At 45.7% G+C, this 16,129-nt stretch overlaps 7 protein-coding genes across 7 annotated transcripts; 2 read left to right on the top strand and 5 right to left on the bottom strand.

Annotated features, from left to right (window-relative positions):
* Nucleotides 1-359: 359 nt before the first annotated feature.
* On the top strand, nucleotides 360-2,349 carry I203_105779 (uncharacterized protein; the record flags this gene model as incomplete). Its single annotated transcript, XM_019144931.2, has 9 exons — nucleotides 360-719; nucleotides 782-838; nucleotides 901-1,088; nucleotides 1,144-1,282; nucleotides 1,336-1,434; nucleotides 1,494-1,552; nucleotides 1,610-1,992; nucleotides 2,090-2,240; nucleotides 2,316-2,349. The coding sequence occupies 9 exons, from the start codon at nucleotides 360-362 to the stop codon at nucleotides 2,347-2,349; spliced, it is 1,470 nt and encodes a 489-aa protein (XP_019006266.2).
* A 209-nt stretch (nucleotides 2,350-2,558) lies between these two features.
* I203_105778 (uncharacterized protein) lies at nucleotides 2,559-3,095 on the bottom strand (the record flags this gene model as incomplete). The annotated part of the gene is made up of 2 exons (XM_019144930.1): nucleotides 2,559-2,957; nucleotides 3,042-3,095. The coding sequence occupies 2 exons, from the start codon at nucleotides 3,093-3,095 to the stop codon at nucleotides 2,559-2,561; spliced, it is 453 nt and encodes a 150-aa protein (XP_019006265.1).
* Nucleotides 3,096-4,086: 991 nt separating this feature from the next.
* On the bottom strand, nucleotides 4,087-4,620 carry I203_105777 (uncharacterized protein; the record flags this gene model as incomplete). The annotated part of the gene is made up of 1 exon (XM_019144929.1): nucleotides 4,087-4,620. The coding sequence occupies one exon, from the start codon at nucleotides 4,618-4,620 to the stop codon at nucleotides 4,087-4,089; it is 534 nt and encodes a 177-aa protein (XP_019006264.1).
* Nucleotides 4,621-5,613: 993 nt separating this feature from the next.
* Nucleotides 5,614-6,288, bottom strand: I203_105776 (uncharacterized protein; the record flags this gene model as incomplete). The annotated part of the gene is made up of 1 exon (XM_019144928.1): nucleotides 5,614-6,288. The coding sequence occupies one exon, from the start codon at nucleotides 6,286-6,288 to the stop codon at nucleotides 5,614-5,616; it is 675 nt and encodes a 224-aa protein (XP_019006263.1).
* A 725-nt stretch (nucleotides 6,289-7,013) lies between these two features.
* I203_105775 (uncharacterized protein) lies at nucleotides 7,014-7,783 on the bottom strand (the record flags this gene model as incomplete). Its single annotated transcript, XM_019144927.1, has 3 exons — nucleotides 7,014-7,297; nucleotides 7,364-7,448; nucleotides 7,526-7,783. The coding sequence occupies 3 exons, from the start codon at nucleotides 7,781-7,783 to the stop codon at nucleotides 7,014-7,016; spliced, it is 627 nt and encodes a 208-aa protein (XP_019006262.1).
* A 604-nt stretch (nucleotides 7,784-8,387) lies between these two features.
* Nucleotides 8,388-9,296, bottom strand: I203_105774 (uncharacterized protein; the record flags this gene model as incomplete). Its single annotated transcript, XM_019144926.1, has 2 exons — nucleotides 8,388-9,211; nucleotides 9,260-9,296. 2 exons carry the CDS (start codon nucleotides 9,294-9,296, stop codon nucleotides 8,388-8,390), a joined length of 861 nt encoding a protein of 286 aa, XP_019006261.1.
* A 2,409-nt stretch (nucleotides 9,297-11,705) lies between these two features.
* I203_105773 (uncharacterized protein) lies at nucleotides 11,706-15,652 on the top strand (the record flags this gene model as incomplete). Its single annotated transcript, XM_019144925.1, has 5 exons — nucleotides 11,706-12,786; nucleotides 12,852-13,026; nucleotides 13,079-13,157; nucleotides 13,278-13,713; nucleotides 13,773-15,652. 5 exons carry the CDS (start codon nucleotides 11,706-11,708, stop codon nucleotides 15,650-15,652), a joined length of 3,651 nt encoding a protein of 1,216 aa, XP_019006260.1.
* Between the last annotated feature and the right edge of the window lie 477 nt (nucleotides 15,653-16,129).

Below are 16,129 nucleotides of genomic sequence, written 5' to 3'. Positions count from 1 at the left end.
ATCTATACTTTGCAACGATCCCTCTCCCCACTCAGATCTAGCATTTTGTCACTATCACTGCTCAGCAGCACTTGGTTGGTGACAAGGAGCCAACCCGATCCCGATTCTTCGTCCATTTATACAGGTACATCCTGCCTTATCGCCCAGCCCCAGCCCGCTTTGACAGCCCAGGCCAACAATCACATCATCTTACGAAACTGTCTCCATTCACCTTCTCTACCTCTTCCTCTACCTCTTCATCCTCTCAATCAACCCACTCTTATCCGCCTTACCAACCTCTTCGTACAGATAGCTCTACTTCAAACCTTACTGGCGCAGTATCAGACACAGATATACATCAAGAGGAGGAAGACGAAGACATGACAACGGAAAGAGATTACGGTGCGGCATCGCCGTCTACCCCTAGCTCATCTCGAGTAACAAATAGGAAAATCACGCATGAGGGACATGCATCAATAACTTCGTCAGTGGTGAACCTCACCAATACTGCTGTTGGTGCTGGTGCCCTAGCATTCCCATCGGCATTCGCATCGATGGGGTTGATACCCGGTATACTCTCTTGTGCGGGATCAGGTCTGACAGCGATGTTCGGACTGTACTGTCTGAGTAGATGCGCAGCGGTGGTGGGTACTAGACCAGGCGATGAAGGTAGAAAGGCAAGTTTCAACGAATTGGCGAGATTGACTTTTGGCAAAGGATGGGCAACGAAACTGTTTGATGTGCGTACATCCTAAAGCAAGCAGAGCTATCAAGATGCTAATATGGAAGTTGGAATGTTTAGCTGGCTATAGCTATCAAATGTTTTGGTGTCTCAGTATCGTACTTGATCATTTGTAAAGTGAGTAGACCCTTACATTGCACTAACATCATAATACTGAACCCAGATCTTATCCTGCTCAGACCCTCTTACCTCAAGTTTGCTATACGCTGTCCAAAGTGTTCCACCATCCTCTGCCCGAAGATTCGATACTCCTCGCATCTCATTTCTGGTTGATAATATGGATGGTGGTTGTGATTCCGCTCTCGTTTCTGAGGACATTAGACGCATTGAGGTTCACCAGTCAGATAGCACTGCTTACGGTTGTATAGTACGTTAATGCGCACAATATACCATTTCATCTGCTGATTATGGTCTATCAACAGCTTGGTTCTAGTGGTAGTAGGCTGGTTCGCCGTTAAGGGTGTTTCACCAAATCATGGAGAAGTCGTGTTGGCTAGATTCGGCAGAAATACACTATCGAACTTCCCTGTACAAGTATTCGCATATACTTGTTCTCAGAATGTGAGTTAGCTATTCGAAGATGGGCGATCCTGAAAGCTAATCGGTGATCATAGCTCTTCCCGATATACAATGAATTGAAAAACAAGAACCAGAAGAAGATGAATACTGTTATTGTAGCTTCGATGGGATCAGCCGCAGCAGTATACGAAGTTGTCAGTTGCCACTTTACTACGCTCGAGTGTAGTTTAAGCTGATCATCACATCATCGCAGATCGGTATAATTGGGTATCTCACATTTGGCAGCAAAGTGGGAAGTAATGTCATTGCCATGTGAGCCTCTTTTTCCAACGACAATGGCTTCATTGCTAATCCTGCCGTTGCTATCAGGTATCCACCAACCTCATTGATAATAGCCATCGGTCGACTCGGTATCGTCCTCTTAGTCGGTCTGTCATATCCTCTTCAAGTATTGCCATGTAGACAATCCATTCATCATCTCACCCACGGTCTTTTCCGACATCCCAAAATCGCTAAGTTGACCAACGGAAGTGGTGCTGGTAATCCTCCGGACCAAAACACAGAAGGGGAGAATAGCGAATCTGACGATGCGGATGACGAAAGCGAAATTAACCCTTTGGTACCTAAAGTTGATGACCATGGACATCATGTACATAAACATGAAATGAGTAAGATCGAATTCATAGCTATAACGAGTGCTATATTGGTAGCTGGATTTTTGATTGCTTATAACGTACATGAATTGGAGATCAGTGAGTGTTTACACTAACTAGATTGTCTCAGATGTAATACTGTATAATGCCTGAGTCGATTGGATTGAATGAGTGCTGACATCGATTTCAACTGCAGTACTTGGATTTGTAGGATCAACAGGGTCAACCATAATAACATTTATCCTACCTGGATTCTTCTATTTCAGATTGTTCAGAGAAGAGAAAGGCGTGACGAAATGGTGGGCTTTGGCATTGGGTATATACGGTTTTGCAGTCATGGCATTTTGGTGAGTCGTCCACCTTGAATCGAATTGTTCAGTATGATCTATCCGCAATTTATGCTAATCTCGCGCTATTTGTAGTCTAACATTCAACGTCCTAAATTTGATCAAGTGATATTCGTGTCGTGCGTCATGTTTTGAGAGTTATAGATAGAGAGAAAAGTGTACTCACATATAATTCATGCATGACTGATAACTTATATTCACTATGGACTATATACAAATTCATTGCTTATCCTCAACTTGTCTTTTTCGTTTTACTTTTCGGTTCTATCATTTTCCAATTTTCGAGTCCTTTTTTGAGCGTTGAGATCTCATCTTAGATCAGTCTTTTGATGAAACATCAGAAGGAGCTAGGGAAGCAACGGACTTCTCGGACTCATCACTTCTCACAATACTTCCAACACCATACGAACATCTATAAACTTTCATCTCCTGATCATCCGAAAGGGGTACAGGGATCCTTTCGAGGAATGCACGAGAATGGGGAATACTAGGCATGGGCATCGTAGGATCTTCGCCATTGCTGGAAAGTTGAGCAGGGGCGATATAGGGATCCTCAATCTCTCGAAGAAGGTATAGTTCAGCTTCGGATTTAGTCTTCTTTGAGCCTGTTTTAGAACCACCAAAGTCAGATCTACACCCATGAGGTGGAGGAGGGGGAGGGTAAACATCCCAATATGGCTCGTTATCTTCACTTAGGTAGAGTATAGTACCCATACTCTACAGTAAAATCAGCCCGACACAACAACCGAACTCTCTGTACCTCTGTTTAAAGAGGACAGGATGACAGGTGGCAAAACTTACTGGATCTAACGTGATCTCTGAATGTTGTCCTAAGACTGTTGATGTAGCGCCCATGTTGTCCTGTACAGTAATGTATGACTGATGGTCTGGAATCCTATGTGAGTATAAAGCAAGACAATCGAGAGGCGGTTCAGTGACACATACAGTAAAAGATAAAAGAGTACGAGTAGTGGCGATATTGATTCAACGCAATGAAGTATGACGATGATTTTTTTTGTCCTTAGTTATATATCCATTTTTTAGACATGATTTGACTTAGCATGATACTCGATCGAGTCAGGGTCCGACCAGGAGAACGAACCAGAATCATACAATCACTCAAGAGATTCTGAAGATCTTGTGTGATCCTTCATGTACGGGGAAACAAGCGCAAAATGCTGCACAAGACTATACTGTGCGATCTCCCTTCTGACCGGAAGCAGATAACGAAGTAAATGAATGTGAAATACTTCTGGCTCTATTCTAGACTCACGAAGCGCTTGGCTCCGGCTTATAGTTCTCGTTAGATACTCTAACGGTACTTAAGTTATGAAAGGAGACTTTCCGTTTACCACCCACAGAAGAGATTTGTTCCATCCGTGAATGACTCATTGTATATCTCTTCCGTGATCATCGGATGAATCGTGATCAAATTAGTGCAAATGAGTCGTTGAGAAGACGAACAGAGCTCTATCGAGGAAGTCTCAAGGGTCAGGTAATTGGATGACTGTCAGCCCTTTTGCCAATGGAGTAGCATATTTGTTCAGCCCGACTGAGTGACTCCTGGTAATTCGCCACCCCGAACGAGTCGATCTGCTATGATGTTAACTTATACAATGGTCTCATGTTTTGCTACTCTACGTATTCTGACCCTACACAACAGAAAGCACTCTTTGCCATGTCGCGTGTTCATCAGCCTCAAAGCCCCTCAGACAAAACCTCAAACCAAACAAGAAGAAAACGCCAGTAGGATGATGCATGTTTATCACTTGTGATATACAAGAGTATCGAATATTTCAGACATTGCCAATTCTCGCAAATTGCGCTATGCTAACCTGGTATTCTGTCAGAGAGGCACCTCAAGCCAATCTGGAGGAGCCATCTTTGCCCATCGTTCTTTACCAAGCTGGCAATTTTTCGCCACTAAATACTCATGGTTCTCAACATTGTATGTCCCAGTGAGGTATTGGGAGATATCACGAGTTATGAGTTCCTGACCGACAGGAATCATCTGTTCGTTGAGCGAGGTTTTATATACCAACAATCGTTCGTCGTGCTCCTCATGCAACATTGAGCTTCTTGTGTACGTTGTCCCCGCATGAGTAATTGTACCAGTATTAGCGTCGTAAGATCTTTCTGGCTCTTCGACAAGTCTCTGGCTGCCGTCGTAGTCTGTACGTCGATGTACAATCCAGTCGCCTTGGATGTCCCCCAGGTCACGATTTTCGTCATGCATAGCTAGCATGGTTCCAGCTTGAAATTGCCATGTATCAGGAGCATGAGTGAAAGTTTGATCAGCTGAGTGTGCAGTTGCCGTAGTACCTCTACCACCACTGGAAGGGACTTCGGTTGGACCGTTCCTGGAACTTCTCGAGGGCATTTCAGATAGCCAAAAGATATTTGTTCAGTTCAGTATAGTCTGCGATGTGAGATACAGATATAGTGGAGTATGTTATTATGTGAATCACGGTTTGACTAATACTCCAATTATGGGTTTTGAACACATTGAAGCAACCGTTTATATACCCATCAACTGACATAAACTGCTTGTTCAGATATTTTCATGAACGATTCCTGACTACAAAAGAGGTCATGACCAATGCCCATTGTCAATGTTTTTCTAGATTTCGATCAAAGGTGCTTCATCATCTTTGTCATCAGAAGAGAAATGACAGGTGGAGCTCTCAGAATCAGCATAAAGGACAATGCATTAGGCAGCTCCGGTTTCATCGGAAAAGAAGGCTTCTTTTCTTACCACAAAGGATCACAAAATGAGGCTCCACCGTAGGAAGCAAACGGCCTCCAGATCCTTCTTACAATGGTTCACAACTCCCAAAGCAAACTTCAGGTGGCGGTTCGCGGTGAATACATCAGTGGCGACTGTTACTGACTGTATTGTAAACACCATCAAGTTTGGCGCTATCTTGCGGATTGCCACCGCAGCGCCCTTTTATTATGCACACTGTCGTGCGTGTACACAATCATCGACATGCATGACAATTCACAGATGGGTGTATCTCGATCTGAGGAATGATGTATATAACGAGATGGTATGACTACTACAGTGACTCCCCTCTTTTACTACAGTCAGCATACACCTCATTCAGGGACCATTTCTCCTTCATTATCGCAACATTCTCTCCTTTCGACGATCATGTGCTTGTTGTTTGGGTTCAGTTTCCAATCTAACACTTTTTCGTTAATTTTTTGAATCATGCTTGTTCTTCAGGAAATTATCGCAATGTGACCACTACATATGCACGATTGCTGCTTGGCCGAACAGCAGTTTGAGTTCAGAATATACTGTAGGGGATGAGAGATAAATATCGAAACAATTAGATACCGGTAATCTCATCACCATCGATCCACAGTCTCAGGCAGAAGGGCCAGGACCATCGGCAATGTTGGCGTGTCCTGCCTCTTTGACATGGGAGGCTGCGGGCTCCAGCTCCCACCCATTCATATTTACCCACAATTCGGTATTGGCGCTGGCATCCTTCTTGCGGAGAAACTCGTGGTGCTCATCAAACGTGTTGATAGGATATCCAGACAGAGTGCTCCAACTTTCGGGGCTGGTTCCTTCAATCATCTTCTTGTCAGTACGAGTGAGATAAGCCAATCGAGAAACGTCAAGCTCGCTATTAGTTAGAGTTCTTTTCTCGTACTTTTGCCCATCCACTTCGATGGTACCACCTGCGTCATAAATGTCTTGATCAAATTCTTGAGTAGATCTCCAATGACATTCATCTTCACTTGCTTCATACACGATACTATCAAGGATATCTCCCAGCTTAGTGCCATCTCCGGTACTGTACTTGACCGAAAATCCGGGCGTGGCAATCCGGAATTGTCTATAGTATTCACGTATTTCATCTTGAGTCATTGATGGTTGGTGTGGATCCTTGTCTGTAGACTGGATGGGGGTAGTGGCACGTTGATCGAGAGCAGTCCCAAGTTCCTTAAGGGACAGATCCGATTGGGAAGAGCCATCGGCGATGCTTGCACCAGTTGATGTGTTTTCCGAGTTCACGGTACCGATATCGTTCATTCTGTATGTGCTTGATGAATACTCGATATGCTAAAATAAAAGCAGAGGAGAAGTGTAATGAGAATGGCCGAGTGGGTGTAGTGAAAGTGTTTGGACAATTGGAAACATCGCCCATAAGGAAACCCTTTATATACTGAAGAAAGACGATCAGCAGCGAGCTATCATGAAATACCTTCAGCAGTGAAACTCGAACTGTTTTTAGGGAAGACTAGGAAAGCCTAGAATCGCTTCATGAGGATGGGAAAGTATGAGATGAAGGGAGAATGGCGTGATCGGGCTCATGTGAAGGAGTCTGCTGGTTCTTGATGGAATGACCGATGATCACGGAGGGCACCATATCGTAAACAACGACGACACGGAAAGGATGGATTTCCGCTCTGCTCGGAGAGAATCGAAGTCAATGGAAAGTCGAAAATATATCATGAATACAGACAACAGACCATTTACCAGAAGAGACATGGTCTAGCTTCTCTGTTTCGCCTTTCTCGTTATGTCTTTTGATAATTCCATCAAAGGACAACTGAAGTTGTGTGACGACTGCTCGCATTCCGTGAGACAATGGCAATGCAATGGCAACTCGTGCACCTGAAATCACAAGGATCTTTTGGCTTTGGACATGTGATCTTGTACGCATGTGTATGCTGACTGGCAAGGATGACTACAATCCTGCCGTGGTATACAAATGCGCAGGTGATTGGAACCTATAATCGAAGCTCATTAAAGCCCTAAGAGAGATCACCTCCGTGCGCTACATCTGTATCAGAGACAGAGGCCCAGGTCGGAGAGGCAGGTTGATAATTTCCTCTTACAGAATCAATCTCCGAAGTACCATCTTCGGAATGGACACTGTCAGCAAACTTGATGTCAGCGTCGTTAGAGACCTGTTGCCAAGTATCACCACCGTTACCTGAATCCGTTCGTCTCCAGAAAGTCTGTTCTCCATCTTCCTCATCGTGATGAGCGACAATGGATCTATGACACTGATGGCCTAGCGGCTTAGAAAAGCCAACTGATCCCTCGCGAAAGAAATTAACCTCGTTTCATCTACCCAAATGGCAAGAAACTGTCTTTTCACCAGTGATGGGATCTATCCAAGATCCAGTATGGTTATGCTTCTCGTGGATTTGTAGGGAGTTTCGTGCTCGGGCATCGTCTCTGACCTGATGACATGATGCGAACATATGCTGAGCTTCACCGATACGATCGAGAAAACAAGGCTCGATGAAGTTCAACTCACCTTGTCACTGATTGCACTGAAGTACATGTTTATGCCACTTCGAACGACATCCATGAGATCTGAATGCGGTCCTGTAAAGCCTCTACTCAGCAAATGGGAGTATTGGAGAGTTTCAGAGTGTATTGCACTGATATCAGCCAGAGCTGAAGATAAGTCCAAACCTTCGGTATCGACATCATCACTGACGACCTTGAAGGCGCTTTGCCTACGCTTCCTCTTTCCGTCGTCGAATGGCGTCAAGAACGATGGTTCGGTCATCCTGCTTGTTGTTTATATTCTGGACTTGCTGAAGGTATTCAGATACTACAAGGTGAATTTCTGGTGGATGAGTCGAGTATACCAACCACATCGAAAGAGAAGCACTCCTTATATAGCTTGTTACTCACCGCTGTAAGCCACCGAGAAGGCATTCTCCCAGGCGCACTAAAGTGTGGAGAGAGGGGAAAAAAGGCATATACCTTTACTCAAAAAGGAACCTCCATTCACCTCTAGCGAGATTCCATGGCCAGAAGACTCTTGAAAGAGTTACAGGATGAGCATAAATACGTCGACACGGCGTTGTTGCGTCATCCTCCAGGGAAATATGGAAAAGTCATGACCGATACAGAAAGACTCATCCATCTGAGGTAGCCGAGAGTCTTCTATGAGAATCCAATGCGTCGAAGTCAATCCACCTTCCAATGCGTTTGTCAATGTCAAGTGTCACATCAGGTTCGCCACACAATTTGGGGGTGGGGAGATCGGCAAGGCGATTGAGAATTCTAAACAGCACATTTGACATTTCAGAATTGGAAACCTGATCTAAATGCCATGCATAGTGCATAAATGAACCGTCAAGGCGGTAAGTCATCTATCAAGACCATTATCCGGCGAGTAGAGAGTGTGTAGACGATGTTGAAGATGGTGTGCGCGCTGCACTTTCATACTCGGACTCTTCACCTGACATATCGTCCCCTGAAGAGACTTGAAATAAAGCATCTGAGAATTCGTAATTCGAATCTCTGTCTTCCTCCTCTAAACGTTGCTCTGCGGTTATCCCAGCTACAGGGCTGGATGAGTTGGTTTGGTCGAGCCCTTTCTCTTCTACCGTTTCGATGCAATATTTTCCTTCGAGCTTCCTCCACCTGTACCTTCCGTCATTTGGGTGTTGCTTCAATTGCCAATCATCACAGATCGATCCTACCATATGAGCTGACTGATCTCTGGCAAAGTATCCAAACTGACAAGCAGTACCTTCCGAAGATTCAGCGATATGTGGAACATTATCCCTCTTGTAGTCCAATAACAACACTCGTTCTTCTTCTCCGGTCTCTGTCCATTTAAGAGTAGCTGGATGACCGGTATAATCTGTGATCAACAATGTATGCAACTTGTCGATCACTCCCTGTTGTGAGCTGTCAGGTTCAGATGCTTGACTCGAGGATTGGTCTTTAACGGTAGTGATAAGGTCCAAATGAGCTGTGGCAGCCAATTTCTTCCAAATATCGTTACCCGAATCGTGACTTGTTCGTTCCCAAATCCTTCTTCTGCCATCGTTATCAGTTCTGACAAAGACAACATGGGTTCCGCATTTGTCGTGTGATGAAGGACTAAATGCTGTTTCTCCCACGATGATCAGATGCGGGGCATGATCCCAATTACCAGCGTAACAGGCCTTCTTCCTACTGCTTTTCGAACTATCGTCCCCTTTAATCTAATCTTTTAGTATCGCGCCCCCATGATGCTCAATGGTACCGATAAGTTCGATTCTACCTTGTGATGGGCCACTCATGATTCCATTGAACTGGCTTGTTGATGATTGTGCGAGCGAAATTTTTTGGAAGGATGATAGGGACAGCGGTTATTTTTAGCTGAAGATAAGTCATAACGGGGCATGGCAGCGATTCGTGGAGTACTTTCCGATGAAGGCGTGAGACAAATAGAAGTATCTGATTTTTGGGATAGCTTGAAGTCGAGCCCTTCTGGAATGGAGTCAGACGATCTGACAAAGGTGTTTTGCAGCATGGCCAGTCATTCTGGTGAGAAGGCGAATAGGCCTCACAAATATCTACTTGACTCGTATCACTATCGAGATGCAACGTAAATATCGATGTTACTAACGACGCCTCACAAGTTGATCTGCAACTGAAAAGGCCGAAGAGCTTTCCTGGCCGAAGGGAACGTTGACCCGAAGCTGTGTGGTTTTGCAAAAGCCAACCACCATTCAAATTTCGGGATCATTTTTGATCTGCGCGCGTTTGAGATTTTAAAATCTCGAACAATCCTCTTCACACCGCATCACATGATCAATCGTCTCAGCTGGCTGGTCAGTTCTAGAATCTCGTCATGTAAGTTCGCTTCAGAATGCGTACATGCGAGGTAGTTGTAGATGCGCTGCATGCGTCTAACATTTAACAGGTTGTGGCTTAGGTCTTATGGATCATAAGCGATTCACATACAGTATACAGAGCAAAGAGCACTTCGGGATGAACCAAACGACGCGGTTTATCGAGTCCTAACCCACATGTTGCTTTGCGGATTTGCCGCCTACCCCAATCATCCACCGATTTTGATCGATGCATGCATGGTACAGTAGATTCAATGACCCAACGCCTGAGAGACGATACGGGTAGTGTGCAGCTGTGACAGTTGGGGAAGTCAAGGGGTAAAATCGGGTGGATTGAGGAATACAAAGGATCTACGTGGATGGATGTGTGGGATGTATGGATATGTATGTACCTTGCGGTTCGTTCGAGAATACACCATGTGGACCGCTTTCTCGGATGGTGGAAGGATTGTGGATTGTTTACGTGGTGGTTTTTCCGTAATAGGTAATAGGTGATGGTAGGTAATAGGGAATGAGAGTGGGTGTTATACCCGTAAGCTAGGTAAGCTAATTCAAGCTGATCAGACAAGGAATTAAGTTTTGGTACCGCATGCATACGAGTACACGATTGTTCGGGATAATAGCCGTCAGAGACTCGAGTCGGTTGAGTCGACACTTTGGTTACAAGAGTAGCATCTCCATAGCTGCGCTTCTATTCTGGTTAGCATTCTTGTCACATCTTGTCACATCTTGCATCATCACACTATTCTTCAACTCGATATCCTTTCTTATTCTTTACCACCCATCTCATCGCTTGCTATACATATATACATGACCTTCTCCTGACGATATCCATTAGCGACACACTCCTCATCCATCACCGAGATCACCGAATTGGAAAGCATTCCTCCTTTGCTAGCTCGCTGTTCTAGACTTTTCCGCCGGAATCAGATCATTCCCATCAACACATCATCATCGACCACTTCGGTCAACACCCAACTCAACACTCCTTTCCCAATCAACACAACTTTGTCAAGAGGATCCGTTCGGTGTCGTCTGCGCCATCAGCAGGAAGACACTCATCGTTTCCGAGGTTGAAACACTTTGACCCTGGCTGGTCTCAACCTCAAACGAGCTAAGGATAATCTCGTATTGTGTCGAACGTTCTTCACGCTCGGATCTGTCGATGCATCAAGTGACCTCCTTTTTTGATCAACATCACATCATTAGTACCGTCGGCTTAGATCACAGGGTTGTGGGGTAAAGAGGGTACATCAGGAAATCAGACTCCGTCAATTCATCAGTCAACTGGCATCTCCTGTATGACCGCAACCAATAACTATTCCTTGGATCATTATCATATATACTCTGTATCTTCATTTTGTTCGTTCGGGAAGACCTGTGTGTAGCATAGTACGTTAGGTTGGGTTGACTTGTGTTCTTCTCATATCATCCTTGATCAATTCCGCCACACCCTCTCCTCCCCCCACTCTACAACAAAGGACCTTTGGACTACCTCCTCCACTCAGAGCAGACTTGTGACATACTCGAATACTCCCACATCGTCAAAGGAAGGGCTACTCCAAGGCAACGAATAGAATTATTGTTGTGCTGGAGCTTTTGGCTGAGAAAACAGTGAGTTACGATCTCAACTGTCATACATGCGCAGGCCCTGTTTCCTCCATACTGTATAACAACCATCAAAATTGAAGAGAAACACTGTTGATATTTGAACGGATGCTCATTCGCAGTCCTTCTCACCCATCTGGGACCTAGCACCGATAACCTCCATCTCACGGGTCATCACCTTGTCCAAGTGCTCCTTCCAGTGTCTCGCTACTTGACCATCTCATAGACTAGATACTTCATGGCGTCATGAACGGATCACCTTCCTTGGTTTCTCCCATCCCTACCTTTCCTCATCAATCCCCATCTCCATCTCCTCGGCGGGGTTCCGCAGTGGCAGGTCCATCTTCACCTCGATTACCGCGTGCGTCAATGGGACCTCGACTACCCAGCATCTCCGCATCGCATCCTATGGACTGCGATGGAAGGGACTCTCCGACTTTACCTGGCTCAAGGACAAGTGTGGTGATGGGTTTCTCGCCTGTCCCATCTCACCAGACATTACCAGCTGTTCCTGAAGCGTCTTCCGGCTCCCCTCATGCTCCAGGCTTAACGCTCAATACCTCTCATAGACCACTGTCGTCCCTTTCGCCCCAGCTCACTACACCAGTCGAACAGGTTTTTCAATGGGCAGAAGGTTCACCTCGACCACTTGCTACTTCTCCCCGTGGACAATCTCATGAGCTACCGCCCAGATCCCGCCGAAATTCAGCTGCTATCGTATCGATCAGTCTGAGTTCAAGATCACGATCACGTACGCCCAGAGGAAGTTCGGCTGCCCTACCCAATCAGCAGAGCGGGTCGGGAACACCCAACAGAGGATCATCCTCAGCTACTCTAAGTGCCCACAAGGACGTGATGGTGCAGATGGGAGACTCTTGGGCTTCAGGTGCGGACGAAATGGATGATTGGCAACCTGCTGGAGGAATGCTGTTGGACGGTGATGTTGAGGATTCAGCATTGATGGATGACGAGGAAAGAGATGAGTTTGATGACAACGATAAAGGTAGATCATGGACTGGGTTCTCGGACGATTCATCATCTTCTTCACCCCATGTCGAAGAACCACTAAAACCTGGGATGTTGATTGGTGAAGGAATGGAATTTCAAGGCGAAATCATTGTACCTGCTGTGGGAAGAATGCCGAATGGTACTGGCGATGATGATGTTGGTTTGCCACTAAGGCGAGGTGGGAGTGAAGCTACGAAATTCACTAGAACCGATGGGAAGCAGGAGAAAAAGAGATATGAGGTTGTAAGAAAACTAGGTACAGGAAGTTATGCGGTTGTCTACCTCGTAAGGGAGAAAGGTGGTAGACATCGGGAGTATGGTGAGTTTGAACTATGATAATGGATTCTGAATCCAATTGCGTGTCTGCTGACGAAGATCGAATAGCCCTGAAATGCTTGAGTAAACAAGACTTGGAAGAAGAACAACTTGAAACTCAGCTGTTCGAAGCTCATATTCACCTATCCCTGCCGATTCACCAGAATATTGTTACTCTACATCAGACACTACAAACTAGGAAATGGTTATTCCTCATGTTAGAACTGTGTCCCGGTGAAGATCTGTGAGTTCATACTCTTCTTGCTGGATGTCCACTTGTGCTGACGAAGAAGCAGATTCTATTGGCTTGAGAAATCTAGAGATGCTTCTCCACACACGCATCCTGTCCCTCTACCTGGAGATCGAAATCACGGTGTCATGTCCTCATCCAAGCTATCTTCTTCTTCAATCCCCTTCTCTTCTTCTCAAATGTTCTCAGGTCTCAACGGCATGTCATCATCCTTCACCAACTCGCCTGGTAATGCGTTCTCTCAGTTTAGTGGATCTCCCGCCTCCCTCCTCTTCGCTCATCACAATGGTCATTCTCACGCTCAGCACTTCACTCCCTCCCAGACGCCACCCACGCCTAGTCTTCTTTCTTCGTTCTCAGCGGGAACCTTGCTCAGTCAACGACGTCTACGATTAATTGCATCCATGTTTAGCCAAATGTGCGAAGCTGTATCGATTTGTCATGACGCAGGAATCAGTCATCGTGATATCAAGCCTGAGAATTTCATCTGTTGTGATTCGATAGAACTGGAAGCGGCTGCTGATGGCGAGACTGGGGATGACGAGGACGAAGGAAAACCCTTGGACTTTGGTCCCCAAGCCAAGCGAAAGGTTATTGTCAAATTGACGGATTTCGGTTTGGCGACTACTGAAGAGGAAAGTGGTGATGTCGAATGCGGTAGTAAGCCGTACATGTCTTATGGTACGTCGAACCCTTGCGTCCTTGAGCAGTTAGAGATATAAACTGATGGAATGTTATAGAATGCCGAAATAACCTTGGGCCAACATACTTCCCTGCTCCTGCCGATGTGTGGTCTCTTGGTATCGTTCTCATCAATATGCTCTTCCACCGAAATCCATGGAAAGATCCCACACCTGGTGATCCCAATTTCGACAATTTCCTCATGGATCCCGTCGGTTTCTTGCTCACCAAATTCTCTGGAGTCGGCAAAGAAGTCGCTTCCTACCTTGCCGATCATGTGTTGTGTATCGATGTAGACGCTAGAGTTTCTGCTAGAGAATTCGGACTGTGGATCAAGAACCTCCCTGAGATGATTGGTGGACGAAAAGCACTTCACTCACTCAAGATATCCCGGATTGAGAATCAAAAGACTCCTACAGATAAAGGTCTGTTCGTCAAATCACCAGTCGCCACAAAGCAAGAAACGACTAGGAAGAACTCTTCATCTGCTCTTACCTCTTCTGCACCCACTCTGTCTAGTCTCCCCCCACCATCACAATTGTCTCATCCCTCACACGCTCAGATACCGGAAGAGGAACTTGAAGAACCTGCCTTACCTACACCTCCTTTGGAACATGATCAGGATGAATTAGTCTCAGCTACTACAGTTGATGATCAACCTACGCCAGTCGACATGAGTGAATTCGCTTCACCCGAGACGATTGGTAATGATTTGGAATCATACGCTGGGGATTCTGTCGCCGACGGGTCCGAACGAGCGGATGGAGATTCTAGATCCTTGTCTACCCATAAAAGAAGGAAGAGGGGAGTAAGAAAGGGTAAAGCAGCCAAAGCAGCCGCTCTGGCCGCTGCGGGTGGAGACGATCAACCTTCTCAAGAGGAACGAGATGCGCTACTAGCGGAATTGACAGTCGCTTCACAGACTTTAGCAAGGGAAGTGTCGAAATTCTCGAAACCGTCGGAAGAGACATTTGATGCGACCAGGATTGAAGATTTCCCGCCATTGGGCACTACACCTGCTCAAGCTGCCGAAGCTAAGAAATCCAAATGGAAAGATATGATGAGATTTTCTACTGCTCAAGGTAATAACCCCGAGCTGGCTGCATTGGCTCGACGAGTGGCAGAAAGAGATGGCAGCTTGAACCTATCTGCTCCTGCGAATTTACAACAAGGTCAAGCTGCGAAAGGCTCACTGAATTACTCAAAACACGCTTTGAGACAAACTACGACTGTATCATCTTCCGGGATATCCAGTGCCTTATCGTCTTTTGGGAATGTGTCGAGTACTAGCGCAACAACCTCAGCTGCTGACGAAGCTGAAGATTGGAGAAGACCTAGGAAACTACAGCAGATAGGTGACTTCGAAGAGGCAGGTCAGACGATGGTCGATGACTCCAGAGGCAGGGACAAGAACCCCCATCCGTCTTATAGAAAGAACGAAGATCATTCTAGAGCTAGGAAAGCCGCATTGGCCGCTGCAGCTATAACAGGAGGAGAAATGGGTTCGTTTGGTAAACCATCGAACCTATCGTTATCTCAACCTATCCACAAATCACCACCACTACCACCACCTCAACAGCAACAGTATCAACAGGTTAATCGGCCTTCCAACCTTTCCAAACCTATTACTGCCAATTATACAATCAGAAATTCCGTTCCTATTGGCTCATCCCCGAAACAGAATAAAGCACCATTCAAATCTGGTTTATCCCACACTCACGCTATGTCAATCGATAGCGATGCTTCTACTTCGCCTTCGACCGCTAGACCCGTTTTAGTTTCCAAGGAAAGTACATCGACCATCACCCAAAGTCAACCACAGACTCCCCACAGTGCGACTGGAGCAGCCGGAGGGCCGAATAAACCGAAATTGAAAGGACAGATTTCGACTCTGGCAAAGATGTTGAGTGGTCTAAAGACTAAGGGAGGTAAGGATTAGAACTGGCCGAATTGAGATACATCCACCATAACTCCCTTCTTCCTCTTTTCAACTACTACAATTAGCATTAAATCAAAGTTCATGTTTTCCACCACAGCAGTGCTGTACGATAGTTCCCCGATTCATCCGTAACATACACACATACACTCTCTTTTCAATCTAGTAAACCTGTATGAGAATAAAGAGAAATGAACGACAAAGGATTTAAACTCTACTCGAGTATGCATGCATGTATTTTTATCTAACTCACCTTATCACCTGGGAGCGCAAAGTGCCACATTGACGGGAATTCACAAATCAGACGCAGTAATGCCGGAAGCATGCTCAGGAGCCCAGTTGTTACGCGAGTGACTTTTGAGGACAAGCACTTTCATGTCAACAACCCCAATCCCAATCCCAATCTCACACTCACTCAACTTGCACTCGATTACATTCCACTCGGACTCGCATCAGACCATATCCAACTATCAGTCATTC

The sequence above is a fragment of the Kwoniella mangroviensis genome (genome assembly GCF_000507465.2).
Source record: "Kwoniella mangroviensis CBS 8507 chromosome 1 map unlocalized Ctg02, whole genome shotgun sequence".
Lineage (NCBI taxonomy): Eukaryota > Fungi > Basidiomycota > Tremellomycetes > Tremellales > Cryptococcaceae > Kwoniella > Kwoniella mangrovensis.
This window is presented reverse-complemented; position numbering and strand designations above follow the sequence as displayed.